The sequence below is a fragment of the Talpa europaea genome (genome assembly GCF_964194135.1).
Source record: "Talpa europaea genome assembly, chromosome: 12".
Classification (NCBI taxonomy): domain Eukaryota; kingdom Metazoa; phylum Chordata; class Mammalia; order Eulipotyphla; family Talpidae; genus Talpa; species Talpa europaea.
In genome coordinates this window covers 9511276-9532919 of record NC_140079.1, presented here as the reverse complement: position 1 = coordinate 9532919, position 21644 = coordinate 9511276, and the positions used below count along the sequence as shown (strand labels likewise).

Below are 21644 nucleotides of genomic sequence, written 5' to 3'. Positions count from 1 at the left end.
TTGTCCTCATCCTTCTCATTGGAAGCGCCGTGGGGTCAGTGACACGCACGGCCAGCGCGAGGGACACGCCTCCTCCTAGCTCAGGAAAGCAGCTCCAGGAGCCACCGGCCACCCAAGCTCCGCCCCAAGATGGCGGCCCCCAGGGCGGAGGGGCGGGGCGCTCCGGGTCACGTGCTCGCGCCTACGCGGACGTGGCCGTCAGCGGCCGGCCCACGTGTCCCTCGCTGCGCTCCGTCCGTCGCCCCCGCCCGGGGAATCGATCCCAAGATGGCGGCGCCCAGCGAAAGGAGGAGCATCGGTGGCGGGGTCTCGAGCTTGTGGGCCGCGCTTCTCCTGGCAGCCCTGGCGCTGAGGCCCACGGAGGCGGTGTCCGAGCCCATGACGGTGGCGTTTGACGTGCGGCCCGGCGGCGTCGTGCACTCCTTCTCCCAGAACGTGGGCCCCGGGGTACGTGCCGCCGCCGCCTCGGTGGCTTCAGCTTTAAGGCCGGAGGGGACGTGGCCCGAGGAGGGGTACAGAGCATCAGTGGCGCGGCCGGAGGAGCCAGCGAGGGCTGTCAGGGCCAGGGCTTGAGGAGGTGGCTGCGGCTCGGCGCCCTATGGGCGGAGTCATCAGAGAGACCCGTCTGAACTCGAAGGAGGTGGGGCCTCCTGAGGGCTGGTGACTGGCCTCAAATCCTGTTGCTCTTCACATCTCAAAGAGCCCAAGCAGCCCCGTCCTCCAGACCCGGGAGGGTTCCGGCATTGGAGGGCAGGGCGGCCCCGGAAGTGAAGGGAGAGGTGCAGGAGGCTGAAGACTCCAGGTCCTTAGAGATCTAACTAGGGTGGGAAGAAGTTGTTTCTCTCTCCATTCCACAAGATTCCTACCCCCCCTTTTTTTTAAAAGATGTATTTGTTTTTATACAAGAGCTGGGGTACAGGCCAGAGGCGCGGGAGGGTGAGAGGGTTCACCAGAGACAGAGCCGGGAGCAGAACAGGCAGATGGACCAATGCACTGCTGAGGGGAGCAGCAGGAGAGACAGGAGAGGTCTGCCACGCCATGTGGGTATCTGCCTGGCCGGCCAGGAATCGAACCCGCGCTGCACAGGCTGCGGGCAGCTTCACAGTGCTGCACTCAACCCTCTGCGCCACCGGGGAGGCCCAAGATCCCCCATGTTTTCATAGAGGTGTAAACCCAGGCCCTCCTTACCTGGAGGTACCAACCCTGTCCCCAGCTTGTTGGAGAAATCGTGTTCTCTACCACCTTTTCCAGTCTGTTAGGAAGTTATCTGTAGTCACTTATTTGTTTGTTTAATAATTCCTTATGTGCCAAATGTTTTATATCTTAGGCCCATTTTTCACTGATAAAGAAACAGGCATAGAAAATTTTGCACTTGTTCAGACCACAGCAGAGCAGATATGGACATGTGGGAGCTTTTAAAGTCTGTGTTCCTAAAGGACCAGAAAGGGTGTGACCTCCCCTGTCCTACTCATCCCCCAGAAGCCACATGGGTTGTTTGTCCTGACCCAGGAGCTCAGTAGTAGGGGGCAGGCAGGGGAGTTCTAAGTCTGCAGCCTCTGGGAGGCCAGCCCAGTGACACTGGCCACAGGGGTCGGGTGCCACTTCCTTCCCTTTAGTGCACATGCTGAAAATGGGATCTTGATCTGGATTTCCAAAGGATGTCCTGAGATCCTGCACGTTAAGCATTAAGCATTGCCTCCTTATCAAGACTTGTTTTCTCCCTTCCATTCTCCAGGACAAATACACTTGTACGTTTACCTATGCTTCTCAAGGAGGGACCAATGAGGTGAGTTGTTCAAAATTTCATGTGGTTTACTATCACAGTAGCCATTGTCATACAGTGTTCCAGGAACAGTGGGCTTGGGTGATACATGTTTTAATTTACACTCATTAAATGTTTCTTGCTTAGCCCAGTAAGAGAGGGAAGACTCAAGTTATAGTGATGGCAGATTCCACAGAGTGAATAAATATCTTGACAGAGAAGGTGTGAGGTATGAATCTGCTGTTTTCATGAGCCTCTCGTAAGAGTATTGTTTGTTTTCTGTGCTGCATAACAAAATATCACAAACGTAGTTGCTTAGAACAACACTCATTTCTTTTCTCATAGTCCTGGGGGTCAAAAGTTCCTTTTGGCTCAACTGGATGCTTCATAAAGCCAAAAACAAGGTGCCAGGTGTCAGACAGGCTGCCCTCTGTATTCTTTGATGAAGAGGCCTCTTCTAGACTCTTTAAAGTTGTTGGCAGAATTCTGTTCCTTGCCGCGTACAATTGAGGTCTGTTTCCTTGCTGGCCTTTTTCTCCACCTGGTGGCAGAGGAGGAAGTAAGAGAAAATCCAGAGCATGAGAGGCCACAATGATCAGTCGCTGGCTTTGAGAGGACTACATGGCAAGGGGTGTGGGTGACCTGGAGAAGCTGAGAGTGGCCTCTGGCTGGCAGCAAGGGAATTGGGGCTTCAGCCCAACAACTGCAAGGAACTGAGTTCTGCCACAAGTACATGAATTTCATAGCATAAAACTGTTTTCCAGTTCGCAGAGGCCTGGGAATCATAGACAGGTGTTTTTAGAAAGAAAAAAAATAAGTTGAGGCAGCAGGTATGGCCTGTATCTGTCCCCTTGTCTTGCCAGTATAATTGGCTCCTCCATTTGTGCTGCAGGCAAAGCGCATCAGTGACCATTTGCTCCCATTGTAATTAACATAAAAGCGGCCTTGTTTCTATTAATGAAAAGTTTTGTCATTAAACCGGAAATACCAGTAACCTGGGGACCTTTATTACTCTTGTGTGGGAACTATAAACTCATTTTACTAGCAAAACCTAAAAAATGCCTTAGGCAACCCAGAGTGGAACAGTAGGCTTTCCATTTCCTTTTGGCCCAGCCTTTAGAGGTGATGGAATTAGAATAAACTGGTAGAGGTGTGTTTGGCACCATTTTAAAAATCTTAATTTTTTTCATTCATGTTTCTGGGGTTTTCATTCTTTTTTTTTAGCATTCACATTGTTCAGAAAGAAAAACATAAAAAGATTATGGCGCTGCCTCCTTATCCAGTTCCTACCCACATCCTACATGTGACCACAATTATTAAAATCTTGTACCTGTGCCTTTTTTGTGCTTATACCAACAGGCATGAATAGAGCATCTGCCCTTTTTTTTAAATTTTTCTTAATAAACTTTATTTTTCGGGCATTTTAGGCTCATAGCAAAATGAAGCAGAAGGCACAGAGATTTTGATATACCCCCCTTGCTCTCCTGCCCCTCACATGGGCAGGACAGCCCACTATGGACATCTTCCACCACAGTGGGACATTTGTTACAATCAGTGGACCTACATGGACATGTCATCACCCCAAGCCCAGGTTGAGGATAGGGTTCACTCTTGGTATTGCACATACCGTGGGTTGGACAAATGTGATGTGTGTGAGCAAAGCGGGGATCTGGCATCGGGTCCAACCTGGAGGCCCCAGAAAGCATCACCCACTTTGCACAGCTGGCAGTTCAGAACTAGCCCATGCTCGAAGAGCCCGTGTCCCTGACTGGCTGTGTCTTTTCCTCTCTTCCCAGAGGTGGCAGATGAGTCTGGGGACCAGCGAAGACCACCAGCACTTCACCTGTACCATCTGGAGGTGAGCCCAGGGTCCTGAGGTGCAATCTTTTTTCAGAAGAGGCCTCTTTGCTGACGGCTACTGTGGGCACATGCCTGGGGTGAAGCCCAGCATTGTTTCAGGCAACAGTGAAGACAGGGGAAGCCAGACCATGAGGGTTCTGCACCTCTGGAGGGGCACACAGGCCAGTGGAGGTGACGTGACACAGTGGAAGCAAGAGGGGTTCTTCCACACTGCTGGAGGTTGGTGGGATGGGGAGGGCTCCTCAAGGGTGTCCATGTACTGAGGTTGACAGGGGTGGGGATATTGGGAAAGTATGTTCCAGGCAGTGTGAGTAGCTCAAGTAAATAAGTGCTCAAAGTGTTCGCGGAGGGAAGGGACTCAATGGGGCTGCAGCCCCAGGATAAGGGACTGGGCTCCTGACTTGCTACCCTGCCCTCGTTGTCACCCTCAGTCATGTTCCTTGTTGAGGGCTTCATCTGCAACCATGGAATGTTTGTCTTTTCCATTCTTATCCCTTCTGCCTGGCGCCCAGCTTGATGACCGAGTGGCAGGCGGGGCGGGGATAGAGGAAAGAGAGGGTCCACCACCAGTGGGTGTCAGAGCCGCAGGGAATCCTGGCCTTTCCCCCTGGAGCTCTATGGCCTGGAGTGCAGTGCACCAAGAAGAACCTACTTCTGGAGCATTTATTATATGCCTGGAATAGTGTGGACACTTTGGGGGTACACAGGAGTCATCCAAGCTGTGTTCCCCCTTCAGGGGACCAGGGTCAACATAGGGGGGCAGGTCAACAAATGAAACACCACTAGAGCACCCTGATGGTGGCATTTAATTAAAGGACAAGATGTGTTTTAATCACACCTGTAGGCGTTGTCCCACAGTTTGCTGCTCAGTGCTTAACAGGTAGCAGGTGTTTACTACAGTTTGGAGGGCGATTCTTACCTGCTCTGTGCCCCCCAGCAGAGGCCCCAGAGGCAAGGAGCTGGGCCTTTGTGATTTGCAGGGAGGTCCCGCCTTCTGCGTGCCTCTTTCTGTCTGGTCACTGCCTGGCATGGGATTCGGTGTTCCATAGTGTATGGAGGGGCATAATCCCTCGCTACCCAGGCCCTGGGACATGCTGAACCCCACGTCTGCTGCCACACTCCACTGAGGGGCTGAGCCTAAGTGGGCCAGGCCTCCAGATTTCAAGCACTGGCTGACCCTCCACTCACCAGGCCTGGGGCAACCACCAGTCTTGCACAGTCACAATTCAGGGATGTCCCAGGGTCGACCTTAGGCCACTTGAATAAAGTGACCATTGCAATAAAGTGAGTCACACAAAGTTTTTTTGGCTTCTTAGTGCATGTAAAAGTTATGTTTAACTATGCTGTAGTCTGCTACGTGTGCAGTAACATTAGTTCTGAAGGCACAACACTCATACCTTAATTAAAACTACCTCATTACTAAAAAATGCTAACCAGCATCTAAACCTTGAGTGAGTCTGATCTTTTTGCTGGTGGAATGTCTTGTAAAAAAGGCAGTGCCTGGGCCTCCCCTGGTGGTGCAGCGGTGGAGCGCTGGGTTGCGAAGCTGCCCACAGCCTCTGCAGCGCCGGTTCGATCCCCGGCCGCCGGGCGAGGGTCCCACATGGCGCGCAGACCTCTCCTGCCGCCAGCTGCTCCCCTCAGCAGTGTACTTTGGTCCTTCTGCCTGCTCTGCTCCCCGCTCTGTCTCTGGTGAATTCTCTCACCCTCCCGCGCTTCTGACTGTACCCAGTGCTTGTATAAATAAATAAATAAATCTTAAAAAAAAAGAAAAAAAAGGCAGTGCCTGAGAAGTGCAGTAAACCAAGGTATGCCTGTATGATCTCCTCCCCCTACCCACTTGCATGCACCCTCTGCTGGGGCTCGCACAGAAATGACTTTCAGCCCATGGCCCCCTCTTCCCACTGCCGCCTCAGTGGTGTCCTCCCTGCTGCCTCTCTGTCCCCACCCATCTGCCCACCACATGTGAGTACGAGGAGTTCACACTGCAGACATCATTGTCTCCCTGCTTGCCACCTTCCAGTTACTTCTGCTCCCATTCCCATCCTCTTAGCTCCTGTTTCTGCACAGGCCATGCTGAGTAAGTTCCTCAAATGCCCCCATTTGCACCCCCCGCAGGACCTTTGTAGATGCCATTCCATCTGCCCAGGGCAGCCACCCCCCTCCTTTCTAGTTAACTCCTGTACTTCACGCTACCGGATGTTGCCTGGCTTGGCCCCCACTGAAGTACCTGCACGCTCGGTTAAAAAGCTCTCAGTGAATGAACTTGAGATTCCCTGTCATAGAATAGCTCACACCCAGATGGACAAAGAAACTCATTATGTGAGCTGAAAGAACCTTGCAGCAAAGAGGAAAGAAGGAATGATGTTGAAGGGGCCCCGTCCATCCTTCCCACAGGCAATGCCTCAAAGCAGTTTCCCTCTTGAGAAGGAGAGGGCACAGCAGCCCGGGGCTGTCTACCCCCCCCACCCCCCCACCCCCACACACACTGCCTTCCTTTGCAGGCCCCAGGGCAAGTCCTACCTCTACTTCACACAGTTCAAGGCGGAGGTGCAGGGTGCCGAGATCGAGTATGGCATGGCTTACGTGAGTATCACTGCATGTTGGGGCTGCTGCCCAGGGCAGCCTGCTGTGAACTGTATGTTTCAGACCACAGGCTGGGGGGAAGCAGGCAAGATGAGGAGAGGCAGACTCCAAGCCTCTCAAATCTGTTTCACAGGGTGCACTGGGCAGACCTAGTGGCCCAGATTAGGACCCAGTTGACCCTGGAGACCCAGCGGGCAGAGCAGGAAGTGTGCCCCTGGCCTTCCTCTCTCCCACCACCAGGCTCCTGCTGGTGTCCCCCACTGGCAAAGTCAGCAGGAAGTCGGGGGCATGGCGGCTCTCCCAGGACAGGAGCAGGGTCAGCGAGGGCAGAAGTGGGCCCAGAGGGACAGAGGGAAGGCCCTACATCCCTTGGCTGGGCAAAGGGCCTGCGTTCTTTCCCACTTACAAAGTTTCCATTTGATCCCTTTCAGTCTAAAGCTGCTTTTGAGAGAGAGAGTGATGTGCCCCTGAAAAGTGAGGAATTCGAAGTGACCAAAACAGCAGGTAAGTAAAGAGGGATTGTAGAGGTGGGAGCCAGTTGCCAGGGAGGGAGGTGGTGCGGCACACCGACAGGGGCACCCTGGCACCTGCCCTCAGCCCCCATGTTCTAGCTCCACGTCTGTAAGCTGGTCCTGCAAAGGGCCTTTTCAGCTTTGTGGGGCACATGGTCTCCGTTGACATGACTCAGCCAGCCCCTGGAAGGCAAATCAGTCATGAACCATGTCAGTGGTTAGCAAGCGTTTCCCCGAGGCGGGGAGGGGCGGCCTGGCTCTGCGACCAGGAACAGCTCCGATACTTTAAAGTAGAAAGTGTCAGCATAGTGTTTCCAGGGGTGTGCCACGAGATTGGGGGTTCCCTCCTGAGGTCCTGAGAGCCCCACCAATGTCCTCTGAGCCAAGCCAGCCTCTGGGCAGAGGCTGAACAGAAGGGGTACGAGATCCCCAGAGTGAAGGCTCAGCGTGTGAGAACGAGGGGCGGCGCATGCGTAGCTGTGACAATAGACGTGAAGCGTGGAGTGAAGCTGAGTGGGTGGAAGCCCTGAGGGTCCTGGGACAGAGAAAAGTCGGAGGAAGGAACCCGCGTGGCTGCGGGCGGCACTGGCCGGGAAAGTGGAGGGGTGGGGCAGCACGAGGAGGGGCCTCCGGGGAGACAGTCCTGGGTGTGGAAGGAGCCTTGTCTGAAGGTCCTCGGGGCTGGGGTTACTTCAGAGGAGTGATCAAGGACAGAGGCGTGGGGGTTGTTGGACACAACCCTGGGGCTCATGGTAGAAGGGGAGGTGGGCAGGGAGCTGAAGGCCTGCTGAGGGCTGGGTGGGGGTGGGCCTGGTTCCCTGCTCCTGCCAAAACCTTTGCACGTGTGAGGGGCAGGTGACAGTCCCCGTCCATTCTCATTGTGGCAAAATTGACCACCTCGAACTTCCCTCTGGCTTCTGCCCTCAGGACAGGCCACCCACTCTCCACCCGTCTTCTGTGCCTTACCTGTAACTCTTACAGGGCCAGGGAGCTTTCCACGGGGAGTCCATTTGGGGACATTTGTGGGGTGTTGAAGGTCTGGCCATGTGTTTCTTTTGCAGTGGGCCACAGGCCCGGGGCATTCAAGGCTGAGCTATCCAAGCTGGTGATCGTGGCCAAGGCGGCGCACAGTGAGCTGTGACCAGGAGCCCCAATCAGGGTGGCATCACCTCATTTTTGCTGAAGGAGCCAGGACCTGAGAGGATTGGTGTAGTGCTGGTTTTCTAACATCAGTTATGCCTTGACTGATGTCGCCCTGATCGTAGGGGTTCGAAGCAGCGAAGGCCTTGTAGCAGAGTCCACTGGGCCTGGAGGCCAAGGATGTGCTGAGCCCCTCTCATGGTCTGCCCCTACCCTGCTCCTCTGAACAATGTGGATTGGGCACATGGTGGGCTGTGGGGGCGCTCAACTTCTCTTAAGCTGGCTTGTGTCTCCCCCATGGGATCAGGCCTGGCTCCTGGATTCTCCCAGGGAGAGGACTCCTACAGACCTCCGACCCCACGCTGACTGTTTTCTCACAGCTTACCCAAGGGACCTCCTTTCAGATTAACTGAGAAGAAATGAAATGTTCTTTTTATATTTAAATAAATAAGACATTAAAAAACAACCCACAGTCTTGGTGTCTGGCGCCTGCCTGGCTGAGCCGGGGGCCCAGGGATAGCCGCAGCGGGGCGGGGTGGGAGCCGGCCACCCACACTTCCCTTCTCTGTTGGAAGCAGGGGAGCTGTGTTGCCCTGGGCAGGTGGGAGCTTCAGGCATGACTGCCACGAACCGCCCCTGGAAAGCGGGCTCTGTGTGTCCCTGAGCCGTGGGGACGGAACCGGCCACTCCCAGCAGGTCCTCCGCGACCCCCATAGATGGGGCGCGTGCTCCAGGGCACACTGTTCTTCTGCATCCAGGTGCTTGCTTTTGCTTATTTCTGAAGCTGGATTCTGCAGTGACTTAAAAACAAGAAAACCCACAGGCAAACCAAAATAAATAAAATCTCCAAATGTCCCAGCCACTCAGAAGGACCATGGTCTCCTAGTTACAGGGGCCTGGGAATCTGATTTGACCTTCAGGCGGCCCTCCAACCTGTCTTCTCGCCAGCAGACAAGGGGAAACACCCGGGCTCCCAGCTTCAGAGCCCTGAGGTGTGGAGTGCCTGCTAATCGGAATCACCATGCTGGAGCCACAGAGACCATTCCATGCCTTTCACTCCGTGCCCTGCCTCATGCCAGCTGGAGCTGCTACCTGCCAGCGTGCATCTTTGCAGAAGAGGTCTCCTTGCAAGAATGAGGCTGTGGGACACTCAAAGACAGGCTTGCACCCTGGGCCCCAGGGAGGAGATTCTTAGGCAGTCAGCCTCCAGCCATGAAGGGTGCAGTGGTGGGGGCAGTGCACAGGACATGCCAGGGCCTCTGGGCACAGAGGAGCCCCCTGCCCCATGTGACTGACATGCATGCACATCTTTATGTAACTTTGTTCAGCACAAGAACAAAGCCACCTGGCCCTGGGGCTCGGTTGGGAGGAGGAGCTGAACCAAAGCCTGTTGGGGGCATGCAGAGGCCCGCTCCGCGACTGCACTCATCTGGCACCCTGGTGCCTGGTGGCGCAGAAATTGAACCTGTCACCAAGGGCCACGGGTATATGACATTTACATGCATCCTTGATTTAAAAAGCAAAAACCCCAGGAGGGCGAGAGAAAACTGTCAGACAGCGCCAGGCAATTCGATGGCCGTTTCCATATAATGCAAATGGAAGATGTGCACTTTTATTTAAATAGTTCTGTAGTGCTCTTTGGTTGTTTTAAATTAAATTTCAAATTTATGAAAAGATCAAGACAGGCTGGACAGCCCAGCAGGGAACAAGCACAAACTGCTCTGCACATTGACCTATTCAGTCAGCAGAGGCAAGGGCAAAGGATTTCATCTGGGGCTTGTTGCTGTAATCAAAACGCACATTTGCTCCTGAATTTGAAGCTCTGTCTCTTGACTAAAGATAAGGGGATGTTTGCCTGTAGAAAGATGGGCAGAGGTAGCAGCTGGCTTTCAGGTGAAAGCCTTTGGCTTTTTCAGGGAACCAGAAGTCACGCCACAGGAGACCGGCCCTGCACTTGAGGAAGTAATCTCCCATCAGCCAATATAGCCGTACAGGGATATGCAAAAGGGCATGGTGGGGAATGTAGCAAAGCAGGGGGGCAACTGCTATGCAGCTTCACAGCAGGCATCAAGGCTCAGGTGTGTTTTGAGAGACACTCCAAGTAGCGAATGGTGTGCAAGTTCTTCATTTTTTAATGTTGGCAAATAATTCCAAATGTCTCAAACACTAGATGGGGCCAAGCAATCCCATCTTCCCTAATATGGCCAACGGGCCTCCTGTGTGCAACCTTTGCCCTAAACAGGCCTGGTTCTGCAAACATTCTTTTTTTTCCCAAAAACAAAAACCAGTCACGGGACGTCATTTTCTCCTCCTCTAGGGCATCCAGAATAACCTTCCCAACCCTGACAGTGGCCAGACCCACAGCAGTGTTTTGCAACCTTTTAAAACCAATGTCCCCTTTTGACAATTACAAATACATTCATGGCTGGTTTAACAACAGGTATGTTCTGAGAGATGCGTCATTAGGTGATCATTGTTGTGCGTACATCACAGAGTGTAATGACACAAGCCCCTCCACACCAGGCTACATGGTACAGCTTATTGGAACCCCCATGGTGTATGTGGTCCCACAATCAGAATATGGTTAATTGGTGCTTGACTAATTACAATCAACCCTTGAACAACATGGGTTTGAACTGTACAGATCTGCTTCTCCACAGATTTTTTTTTTAATCCTTGGATTCTGCATTCACAAATTCACCAACCTTGGCCTTTAGTTGGGATCCTAAAACCAATCCCTGATGGATACCAAGGGATATCTGTAAAGTCTTGGGGGAGTCAAAAAGTTAAACATGGATTTGGACTGCAAAGAGGTCCGTGCCCCTGCCCCTGCCTTATTCAACTGTCCATCTGCCGTGACACCCTATTCCCACGGTCACATTCACAGGTCCTGGGGGGTTGCTGGTGAGGACTTCAAAGACATTTGGGGGAACATAGTTCACCCCATAACACCCTTCTAGTTCACATGATGCTGTCTGTAGGAATGAAAAAGCCCAGGCAACATAATACTAAGTGGGAAGTACCAGTCATGGGATGACAGCAGGTGCTTTGAGGGTGCAGACGGGCCTCCCAAGGGTTACGGCAGTTGAGGAAGCACAGGCGGTAGGTGGGCGCTGGCAGTGACTTTGAGGTGTGTGGAAGCTGCTGGCTGTGCTCGTCTCCCTGCTGAGCGTGGAGAGGTGACACGGATCCTTAAAACCGCTTCCAAAGGTTTAGCATCCTCCGAAAGGGGAGAGGTTACCTTTCTGGGGGAGATTTCAGCCTCAATGGGACTGAGAGAAAAGAGGTGGAAAAACCCACAGGTCCCGACCCCCGGCAGGAAGACCATGGACAGAGGTCAAAGGCTGCCCTCGTCCAGCATCTTGGTGAGGCCCTCGCAGATCCTGCGCAGGTGGGAGCGGTAGGGCTCGGCGGGCCCGTAGAGCGCCGCCAGGAAGTCACAGTCTGCGAAGTGGCCGAAGACGTGGTTGATGCGGCCGTGGGACTTGGTGGTCAGGTGTGGGCCCACGGCCTGGTGGAGCAGGTCCCGGCACTCATGCAGGCCGGCAGCCAGCACGCGCCGGTCGAAGGTGAACTCCACCTGGTGGAAGCTGACGGCCGTCATGGCCAGGCGGCGGGCCTGCTGGCGGAAGCGCTGCAGCAGCGCCAGCTCCTCGCCGCCCAGCTGGCCCCCGCGCAGCAGCACGCCCAGCTTCATGGCCACCTTGACCAGGTTCTTGACCACCTTCTGGGCCTCTTTGCGGCTCCGGGTGAACTCCTTGGTGGCGCGGTACAGCTCGTCCAGGACCTCGCTGCTCGTGTCGTCGATGAACACGGCCACCATGGCCTTCGACGCCATCTTGCTCAGCAGCTTCTTCTGGGCCTGCAGGGCCAGATTCTTGGTGCTGAAGGTGTCCATTGGCCCTGCCAGAGAAAAGAGACCCATCAGTGGTGCCCACGGCCCAAGGCCCAGGGCTCTGAGGGGCTAGCTGGGTGGGCCCACTGTCTTCACAATCTGTGAAGTGAGTACACACCAACAGCATGTCTCCGAGGAGCCACGGGGCCCAAGCCTGGAGAGCACCGGGTGTGGGGCGGGGCTGGGTGCAGCTTGTGAAGGCCAGGGCAGCTGGCAACTGAGTCAGGGATATGTGGCAAGTGCTGCGGAGCAGGGAAGCTAGAAGTGCCCAGAGCACAGGCACCCCAGTGGATCACGGGGGCCTGGGCAGGCCTGGCGGGAAGGACAGATGGGAAAATAGTCGGGCACATCCCAGGGTGAAAGATCTGCCAGCAAGGGGAGGGAAGTTCTGAGTAGCTGGAGGACAGCGCACACAGGAAAACGGCCTTCACGCTCAAGCTAGTCCCCAACAGACCCTCAGGGACTGAGAAGAAACCGTTTCTTAAAAAGAAAGAAAGAAAGAAAGACAGAAAAGAGGGTCAAAGTGTTATAGGGCAGCCCCGATACTGAACGGGTTCCTGGCTGTGGGTCCTCACCCGCGCGCTTACAAGGGACTTATGAATACTCCACTGCAGGCGCACACAGAAGGTTCATAGAAGGTTTATTTACAAGGGAAAAGGAAATAAGGAAAATGTACAACTCAGGGAGAAAATAGGGAAATAAAGTCTTTAATGCGTCCTACCCGATCCGACGACCTGGAAACCCAAAGTCACTCTCAGAGCTGGCCTGACGCTGCGAGCTGGCGGAGAGCCAAAATGGGGGACCCCCCCCCAAAGCCCACGTGTCTGGCTTTATCCCAACCTGGCTGCTTAACCCCACCCTCAGGTCCCAGCCATCTTCCCTTTGGTGGTGACGGGATTTGGAGTTCCCGGTGTCTTTGGCTTTGGCCTGGGGTGGGGGTGGAGTCCACAAAGCCTGTATGGAATTAGCTTTAGGACAGCCTTTTCCCCCTAACAATTCCCCCCTTTCACTTTATGTCACCATTTCCATGGTGATGAAGATTGAATATATGGAGGTTGGGATGCAGTCTCAGATGAACATTTTTTACCAGGTTTGGTGAAATCTGAACAGGGGAACCCCACTACCTGTGAGCCCTGATAGCAACCCCCAAAGCTGTCATACTCTCGCTGTGAGTTAGGAAGGGGCTTAAGGGGCGTTTGCAGAGAGGTTCCAGCTTGTTCCCCGCCCCCGTCCTGCCGTCTGGTGAGACAGGATCCCAGACCCAAGGCCTGGATTGTTGTAGGGGGAGGAGGAGCCGGGTCACTGTTCCCAGTCCTCCAGCCCCACTGCTCCCGAGTCACAGCAGGCATCCTTGAGGAACGAGTCAGGTGGGCAGCGGCCTGACAAGGTTTCCCGGGAGGCCATTTGGGAGGTTTGTGGAAATGCTTTGCAGCAGTGACTCCCAGCACAGAGACACTGGACAGCTCCCGCCCAGGAGGGATGGCCGGCCGCCTCTCGGGAACAGTGAGCAGCCTCTGACTGCAGAAGTCCTGTCTATCCCTCACGTCTGTCTCCCTTTGTCTTTCCTGCACATCAGTCTTCCAGATTTCCCAGGCTCTGGAGCCTGGAGCCTCCTACTCCCACCACCTGCATCCCACAGTGCCAGGATTCTCCCTAAATTGTACATCTGGGCATAACGCTTCCCATTTGAGAACCAGCTGGCAGCTCCCCATCGTTCCAAGGAGCAGGGCCCACACTTCATTGGTGCCCCTGCATCTTCCCTGGGGGTCTCCTATACATCCTCCAAAGCCCCCAAGTTCCTGCCTCTTTCTTGGTGGAATCTAATAGATCCTCTTCTAAGGCCTGCCTCTTCCCCTGCCGGATTCATCCTTCAACCTAGTCTGGAGTCCGCCTCTTCTGGGAAGCCATCCCTGAACAGCCGAACTGACAGTGAGACAGTGGTACCTCTGGACCCCACAGCACCCAGGCATTACCCCCTCACTTCATTTCCCCATCGGCCTGCCTCACCCCAGGCCACAGCGAGGAAGTGGGAATCATTCCTTATCTGCTGTGTCCTTGGAAACCAGAAACATCTACTGAATGAATAAGGGGAGCCCTGAGATCCACCCCTAGCACGCCCCCGTTGCCCCAGGCCCTGGTCAGAATGCACCCCGCCCAGGCTGCCAGGCCAGGAATGCCATGTGGGCGCCTGCTCACCCCTGGGGCCCCCCACAAAGCTGTTCTTTGTGTGAGCTCAGACCCCAAGAGAAATCCCAACCCTCAGCCTCCCTCTTGCTGGTCCTCAGAGGTCAGGACAGGCACGGGGATTACTGGGCTAGTATTCCCTGCCCCCGTAGCAGCCACCAGACCCCAGGGTTATGCAGGTGTGGGCCAGAACAGGGGTGTGTCAATGACTCAGCACCATGTGGCAACTCCTAAGCCACCAGTGGGCCTGTTTGTCATTTCCAGGCATTGAGCTGGTTGCCTGTTTTACAGAACGAAATACAAAGGCTCAGAGAGGCCACACGGCAATGCAGTGACTACTGGCCCCCACTTCCTTTTTATCCCTAACCTCCTCCACCTTTCCCAGCTGAGGCCCTCCCTGAGTCTTAGAAGGCCAGGAGCTATCCTCCATGACAAAACCTGCCCCATTTTTTATGCCCGCTCCAGGCTTTAACCCTTTTGACAAGCAATATAGCCAACTGCCTCGTGCTTCAATCTCCCCATCTGTAAAATGGGGAAGATCAGAATTAATGCCACCCTGAGCAGAATCACGTGGGTGAGCCCAGTGCTTCCCAAGATGTGAGCTTCCTCCGCAAAGGCTGGATACCGCTGTCGAGAAGGCTGCCATTCAAGTGCTGCACCATGCATGGTCCCTGAATGTGTAGACCTACTGCTCTGGAATTCCCCAGAAAACAGAACACATTTTCTAGAATACCCCATTTCTTATCCAGCAAACCCCTGCTCATCCTTCAAGTCTTTGTGTCACTGTCACTTTCTCCTGGAAGCCTTCCCAGATTGAAACCCTCAGCTCCCTTGTTCACTCTGGGTCTCTGGTAGCCAGCTCAGGGCCTGCTACCCAACAGGCCCTTGGGAAATGTTTTTTGAATGCATGAGGGACAGGATGTATACAAACATCAGGAAAAAAAGAGGGAATTCCCACTGCCACCCCGGGCCTAGTCTCCCCAGTTAACAGATAAACAGAGACTCAGAGAGGGAAGGCCTATCCGTGAGTCCAGGGACGAGGCACCTGGACCACCAGCGTCCTGGAACCCAGATCTCTCTGCCTGTCTTGGCTGCTGTGTAACCTTGGGCACGGAGAGGGCGCTGCCCTCCTCTGGGCCTTGACTTGCCCATCTCTAAGTCCTGAGATTCCAGAAGGGAGCTGGGTCTATTTACTGGCTTCAGGTAGGGCCTAGGCACCCCCTGAGCAGCTCCAGGGCAGAGGGGAAAGGGGCGGGGGCAGAGGGCAGCTTGCCCTCCCACCCCCAGTTCCCTGCCTCCACACTCCTGGCCCCTCAGGACAGCCCAGCTGCAGCCCCCCGCCCCCTGACCCATTGTTCTGCCAGAAACACCCCCATCCAAGCAGCTGGACAGGGATCTGGCTGCTCTCCCTGGGGAGCAGGCCACGGACCAAAATAGACCTCAGCCTTCCTTCCTGCCTTGCTCACCCAGGTCTGAGGGTAGGCAAGCCAGCAGGCCGCCGCCACGCCACATCAGCCCTCTGAGACGGGACTTTCCCAGGGACGGTGAGGGGCTCGGGACTCAGGGCTGAATGTCCAGGGTTCCGGGTCCCTGCCCACCAAGTGTTTGAACACCCCCCATCATCAAAAGTCCACTAGAGCTTCAGGGGTTCGACTGGAACACTCATTCAGTAGCTCACTGAGCATTTATGGAGCACCAGCCACGTACCTGGCACGGGGAACACAGCAGTGACCAGAAACGATCCCATCCCTACCTTCTCGAGCATCCCAGCCGCTAGGTCCCATGCCACCTTCTTGTCACAAAATAATTTGGGAGGCCCATACTACCCTGCAGTGGAATACACACACACTATCACCTCCCTCCACCCAGTGGTTTGAAAATCAAATTCAGGCAGGGCTCACTTCGGCAGCACATAGACTAAAATTGGAACGATAAAGAAGATGAGCAGGTCTCCTGCACAAGGATGACACGCACATCCATCAAGTGTTCCACAGTCTGAAAAAAAATCTAAGAGATGGTGATAAAGGCCTGATCTTGGGGGGAGCAGGTCCTGGATTGTTCCGTGCTCTACGTTTTGATCTGGGTTTCTACAAATGTCATAGAGCTAGATGGGTGCGCCACCCTCTGAATACACTAGAAAGTTGATCATATCCTTTCAGAGGGTGAATTTCATGGCAAACGAATTATATCGTAATAAAAGAATATATAACATTTCTCCAAAGAAGATAGCTAAATGGCTAATAAGAAACTAAAAAGATGGGCCACATGATTGGCCATTAGGGAAATGCAAGTCAAAATCATAATGAGCCACCACGTCACCAGGATGGCTATTGTTAAAAACCAACAATAATATGTGGAGTGGCTGGCGCCTGCGCACATGTCAGGCAGAATGGAAAATAGGTGCGGAAACAGTCGGGCAGTTCCTCAAACAGTTAAACACATGACCCAGCAATTCCACTCCTGGGTGTCTGCCTAAGAGAGATGACAACATATGTCCACACAAAAACCTGTACATGCATATTCATGGCATGATTCACACAGCCAACAAGTAGAAACAATCCAAATAGCCATGGATGGATGAATAGATACACTCAACATGTCCATCCACAGTGGAATATTATTCAGCCAAGAAAAGGAGCAAAACTCTTAACACAAACCACAGTGTGGATGGGCCTGAAAACATGACATTCAGGAGCAAAGCCAGACACACAAGACCACAGAGGGTGTGAGTCCACTGATGAGAAATGTCCAGAACAGGCAGAGCCACAGAGATAGGAAGTGGCTTCATAGTTGCCAGAGGCTACAGAGGGGGAATGAAGAGAGACTGCTAATGGGGACAGGACTTCTTTTTTTTTTTTAATATTTATTTATTCATACAAGAACCGGGGCACAGGCCAGATGCGCGGGAGGGTGAGAGGATTCACTGAAGACAGAATGGGTAACAGAACATGCAGACTGATGAAATACACTGCTGAGGGAAGCAGGAGAGGTCTGCTTTGCCATGTGGGATTCTCGCCGGCCGGCCGGGATCGAACCCACGCTGCAGAGGCTGCGAACCGCTTCACAGTGCGGTGCTCAACCACCTGCGCCACCAGGGAGGCCCGGGGACAGGGCTTCTTTTTGGAGTGATGGAATGCTCTGAAATGTGAACACTTGAAAACGATAAATTTTATGGCATGTGACAGATCTCATCTAGCTGAACACTGACATACATTTATGTCTCATTTTTAAAAATATTTACTTTTTCAAATTAAATTAAGTCAGAATTTGGCCCACCCTGTAACACAAACAGAAATGAAAGGAGTGTACAAGTCAAGGTTTGTAAATCCCTTCCATGTCGATGAACACATAGTAGGTGCTCAATGCAATCATGTGCTCTTAGCAACAGGGCATGTTGGGAGAACCGCATCGTTGGTGGGAACAGCACAGCGTGTCGGAGACCGCACCCCTGGGCTATGTGGCCCAGCCTGGAGGAACCAGCGCCGTCCATGTGGTCTGGCATTGGCCCAAACATACCCAAGTGACACATGACTGTACATGCTTGATTTAAAAGAATGTCATTTCTTAAAAGCTCAAGCCAACTGAACTTGAAGGTGGAGCAAATCTATCAAAGGTTCGCCCGCCACGGGCCTTCATCACCATGCAGCGCCGTCTCCCCTCCACTCACCCAGGAGTTGCATCTCAGGAATATTCCCTGAATATTAAACTGTGCAAAAGCTCCAGTCGTGGGTTTGTTTCTGGGGGCACATTAGGAAGCCTTGGGGACCAAGGGACTCCCTGGTGTGGCTGGACGCCTGGTGTCCCTGGTCTCTGTCCCATGCCTAAAAGCCAGAACATCTTGCTATTATCACAAACAAAAATAATCCGTCTAAATTTCCAAAATGGCCCCCTAAGAGGCATTACTGCCCCAGATGGAAGGAGAGGGATCCAGAGCGCAGCGAACAAAGACATAAACAGGAATTTCAGGGACAGACAAGCACCGGCGCCAAGGGGGGTGGGAGGGGCAGTGACAGCCAGGGACAGGCAGGAGGACATGACCTTGGCCAGGGTGGTCAAGCTCCAGGTGGAGCCCCTGGAGCTGGGACAGAAAGGACAAGACCTGAGGGAAGGGTAGGCCAGGCAGAGGGACTGGCTGGCACTGAGGTCTGGGGCAGGGCTGAGCCAGCCACGCTGGGACAACAGTGAGGCCGCAGGCCCATCCACAGCCCCTGCATAGACTGCGGTCCAGGTTGTCCCACAGCTGTGAGGCCTCTCCACTGAAACCGCAGACCTTGCTCCTGGGGGCAGCTCTCACATCCATGAAATGGGTGTGTAGGCACCGAGTCCCTGGAGCTGTAGCTCGGGCCCTGCGCCACAGAACCCCAGTCCACAGCTTGGACTTTCACCCTGCCAACCCCTTTGTCTTTTGGACTCCAAACTTCATCCCTGTCCCCATGTAGACACCCCAGCTCCCAAACGCCCTGCAGACTGGCTGCAGAGGCTGACTTCAAGCCTCCGGCTGCTCCAGACACAAAAGCATCTTTTACCTGCAGCGCCAAAGCGAGGAGGTCGGACTATGGGCCTTGGGAGGAGAAGGGCTTGTGGCGGGGAGGGGGCTGGTCCCCAGTGCCTTGCTTTTCTCCATCCCTTCAGTCCCCAAGCTCTCCCCCATTGCACACAACTCCCCCTCTGGCTCACTCAGCTGCAGCCTCACCCACTCCTCGCTGTCCCTGCAACTCACCAGGCGCAGTCGAGTCCCAAGACCTTTGCACGTGCTGTGCCCTTGGTATGTGTTGGGGGGCATTCTCAGCATCGCTGTTCCCCCACCCCCCGCCCCTGGACCAGGCTTTCCCTGGCGTCATCAATAATTCACTCCCAGTCTTCTCAATTTCATCCTGTTTATTTTCAACAATTAATTGTATGGGCCCGTTAATTTATGATTTATGCTTTCCAGACCAGAGGTGAGGCCAGAAAGATGGGAAACGGCCTGTCTTAGTGCTGACGGTGTCTGTAGACCCAGTCCCAGGCACACAGCAGACTCTCAACCACACTTTGGATGGCAGCATATACAGCGGGGGTCCCCAGAGCCCGCACCATCAAGCCTGGGGGTCTAGTGGCTGTAGCAGCTAGATCTGTGTCACTAACTCTGCGACATCCACACGATGACAAGATCCCCTAACAATGCTTTACTCAGTATGTATCCCTGTTAGGTAACGCATGATTGTATGTGATTGTTCAATGACTAATCAACTACTAAATGTTATAGAAGCACTTACAGGTAAGATCCGGAAAATAAAGTTGTCCTAGCCTGCTAACTCCTCCCACCATACTCCCCATTCAACCTGAGCTGAGCACTCAACAACCCCCCAACATATTCCCAGGTCCACAGCCACACTGGGGAGGGGTGGGAGGCCTTCAATATACACATTCCTGTCTAGATAGTGGGGGTGATGGTGATTCCAGAGGGTAGAATACCCCACCTCCCAGCTGCTTCTGCCCTTCCAGCACTCTGAAAGCTGCACCCCATTCTATACTTGCTGAAAAATTCTTAACCACCAGCTTTAAAGAAAGAAATGTACACACATACGATTATCTAAATGTTCCTGATAGAAAGGACACATGCTACCAAATTTAAAAGCATAATCAGATATACAATTCTCTGTATTGTAAATTCCAAATGCCCAACTATTTCTGGAAAAATGTTATTGTTGAAGTTTTGTCAAACTTGTATGACTCAACCTATTGTTGTGAATGACAAAGAAACGTACTTCCGACATGGATGTCACCCTTTATATTCACAAGACTAACAAGGAGAACTAGAACTCCGCTCCCTCCTTCTCAATGCCATGAGCAGCCTCTTAGCTGAATCAAATAGTAGGTTTCAAAGAGCGGGAGAATATTTCAGTGTTTTTGTGCTTTCACAGTGAAACAGCTATAGACAAAGGTAGAATTTTAAGTTTAATCTTAATTATTGACATCTGCTTAAGTTTCATGTAGAGTTGGCAAGCAAAGACCCTCTGCATCATTTTGTAAATAAAGTTTTATTGGCACAGAGCCATGCCCGGTGTTTCTGTATTGTTTATGGCTGCTTTCCTAATTGTAGTGTTGGATAGATGTGACAGAGTAAAATATTCTGCAGAGACAAAAATATTTACCATCTGCCCCTTTATAGAAACCATGTGCCAACTCCAGGTCTAGACAATCAACGCAGCAAATGCCCTTGATTTGTGGCATCTACCAATTCCCATAGTGTAAATTCTCCCACCATGGCCAATTTCAAGCTTCCGACTTGATGTCAGTCAGTGTGCAGCTAGGAAGATGCTCACCATTTCCACCAGATATACACAAGATAAAAATAATCTCAAGAGCTTAAGTCATAGCAAAATAATTAGACCATTATGATTTTTCACTATTACCTTTGTTTTTTTATAATTGTTGTTAAACAGAATTTATATATCATAAAATTCACCCTTTCAAAGTTTACAACTCAGTGGTTCTCATGTGTTCACAGAGCTGTACAACCCTGGCCAAGTATGTCATTCCAGAACATTCTCATTACCCCAAAAAGAAGCCCCTTTCCCCACCCCACCCCCAGGCAACTACTCATCTACTTTCAGTCCCCGTGGCTGTGTCTGTCCTGGACATTTCACATCAATGGTGTCACACACTCTGCCGTGTGCCCTGAGCATGTTTCAGGACATCCACGTTACAGCATGTGTCAGAGCTTCCCCTCTGTTTATGGCTGAATAATGTTCCATGCCACTGTTTCAAATACAATGCATTTAACTGTAAGTTCATAGTCTAACATTTTTAATATGTCTATGTTCAACAACTGGTTGGCAAAATTCCTGAAAATAAGCAAGTGGCTCTCGTGAGCTAAGACAAGCAGGCTCTGGCGAGCCACTGGTCCACGGGCAGCCAGCCCCCACCACATGAATTCTTCATGCCTCACACAAAGGGTGTCAATAATTGATGGCCCTGCTGGGCCGGGTTAAGCCATCACTCCAGCTCTCCTCTCTCAGCCCCAGCTGCGGCAGTGCAGAGGGACTCAAGGGTGTGTATGTAGCCCCTAAATGAATCCAACCTCCGCAGCCTCCACCCTGGGCCCCTGGTCTCCTCCACATGGTCCCCTGGCTCCCACCCTCAACCCGCTCCCCACAGCAGCTAGAGAGCTCCAGGGCAATCACCTCTCTCAGAGCTCAAAGCCCGAGTCCTCCCAGCTGCCCACAGAGCCCTATACAATCTGCCCCATCCACTCCCTGCCCTCACCTCCTTCTTCTCTCACCTTCACTCTCTCTGCTCCAATCACACAGGCCTCCTTGCTGTCCCTCCAACATACCATGTGTGGTGCTGCCCCAGGACCTTTGCACTAACTGCTTCTTTCTGGTCATCGAGACCTGGACTCACATGTCCTCCCATCCATCTGTCCCTCTACCATCTTTATGCAATTATAATGAATCATTACGAATTTGCTGGATGAATGTCCACCTCCCTCAACCACATGGGTCATCCCCCTCCCCCTCCCCAGGCCTTGGTCATGCAGGGTATTTATTATCCTGCACCAGGTCCGGCTCATGGTAGGTTCTCAGAATCTGTTTGTTGAATAAATAAATGACCTTCCAGTCCCAGAGGAGCTCAGGTCCAAGATCTCATCCAAGGGCCCCATGGTCCAGCCAGAGGAAAACAATGGGCCAGAGAGAAACAGATCTCTAAGGTCACACAGAAG

At 53.0% G+C, this 21644-nt stretch overlaps 2 protein-coding genes across 2 annotated transcripts; one reads left to right on the top strand and one right to left on the bottom strand.

Annotated features, from left to right (window-relative positions):
- Nucleotides 1-267: 267 nt before the first annotated feature.
- MYDGF (myeloid derived growth factor) lies at nucleotides 268-7868 on the top strand (the record flags this gene model as incomplete). The annotated part of the gene is made up of 6 exons (XM_084250542.1): nucleotides 268-447; nucleotides 1736-1786; nucleotides 3559-3620; nucleotides 6127-6208; nucleotides 6640-6712; nucleotides 7782-7868. The coding sequence occupies 6 exons, from the start codon at nucleotides 268-270 to the stop codon at nucleotides 7859-7861; spliced, it is 528 nt and encodes a 175-aa protein (XP_084106668.1). The 3' UTR covers nucleotides 7862-7868.
- Nucleotides 7869-11180: 3312 nt separating this feature from the next.
- Nucleotides 11181-11762, bottom strand: TNFAIP8L1 (TNF alpha induced protein 8 like 1). The gene has a single exon (XM_084249397.1). The coding sequence runs from the start codon at nucleotides 11756-11758 to the stop codon at nucleotides 11198-11200; it is 561 nt and encodes a 186-aa protein (XP_084105523.1). The 5' UTR covers nucleotides 11759-11762; the 3' UTR covers nucleotides 11181-11197.
- Nucleotides 11763-21644: the final 9882 nt, after the last annotated feature.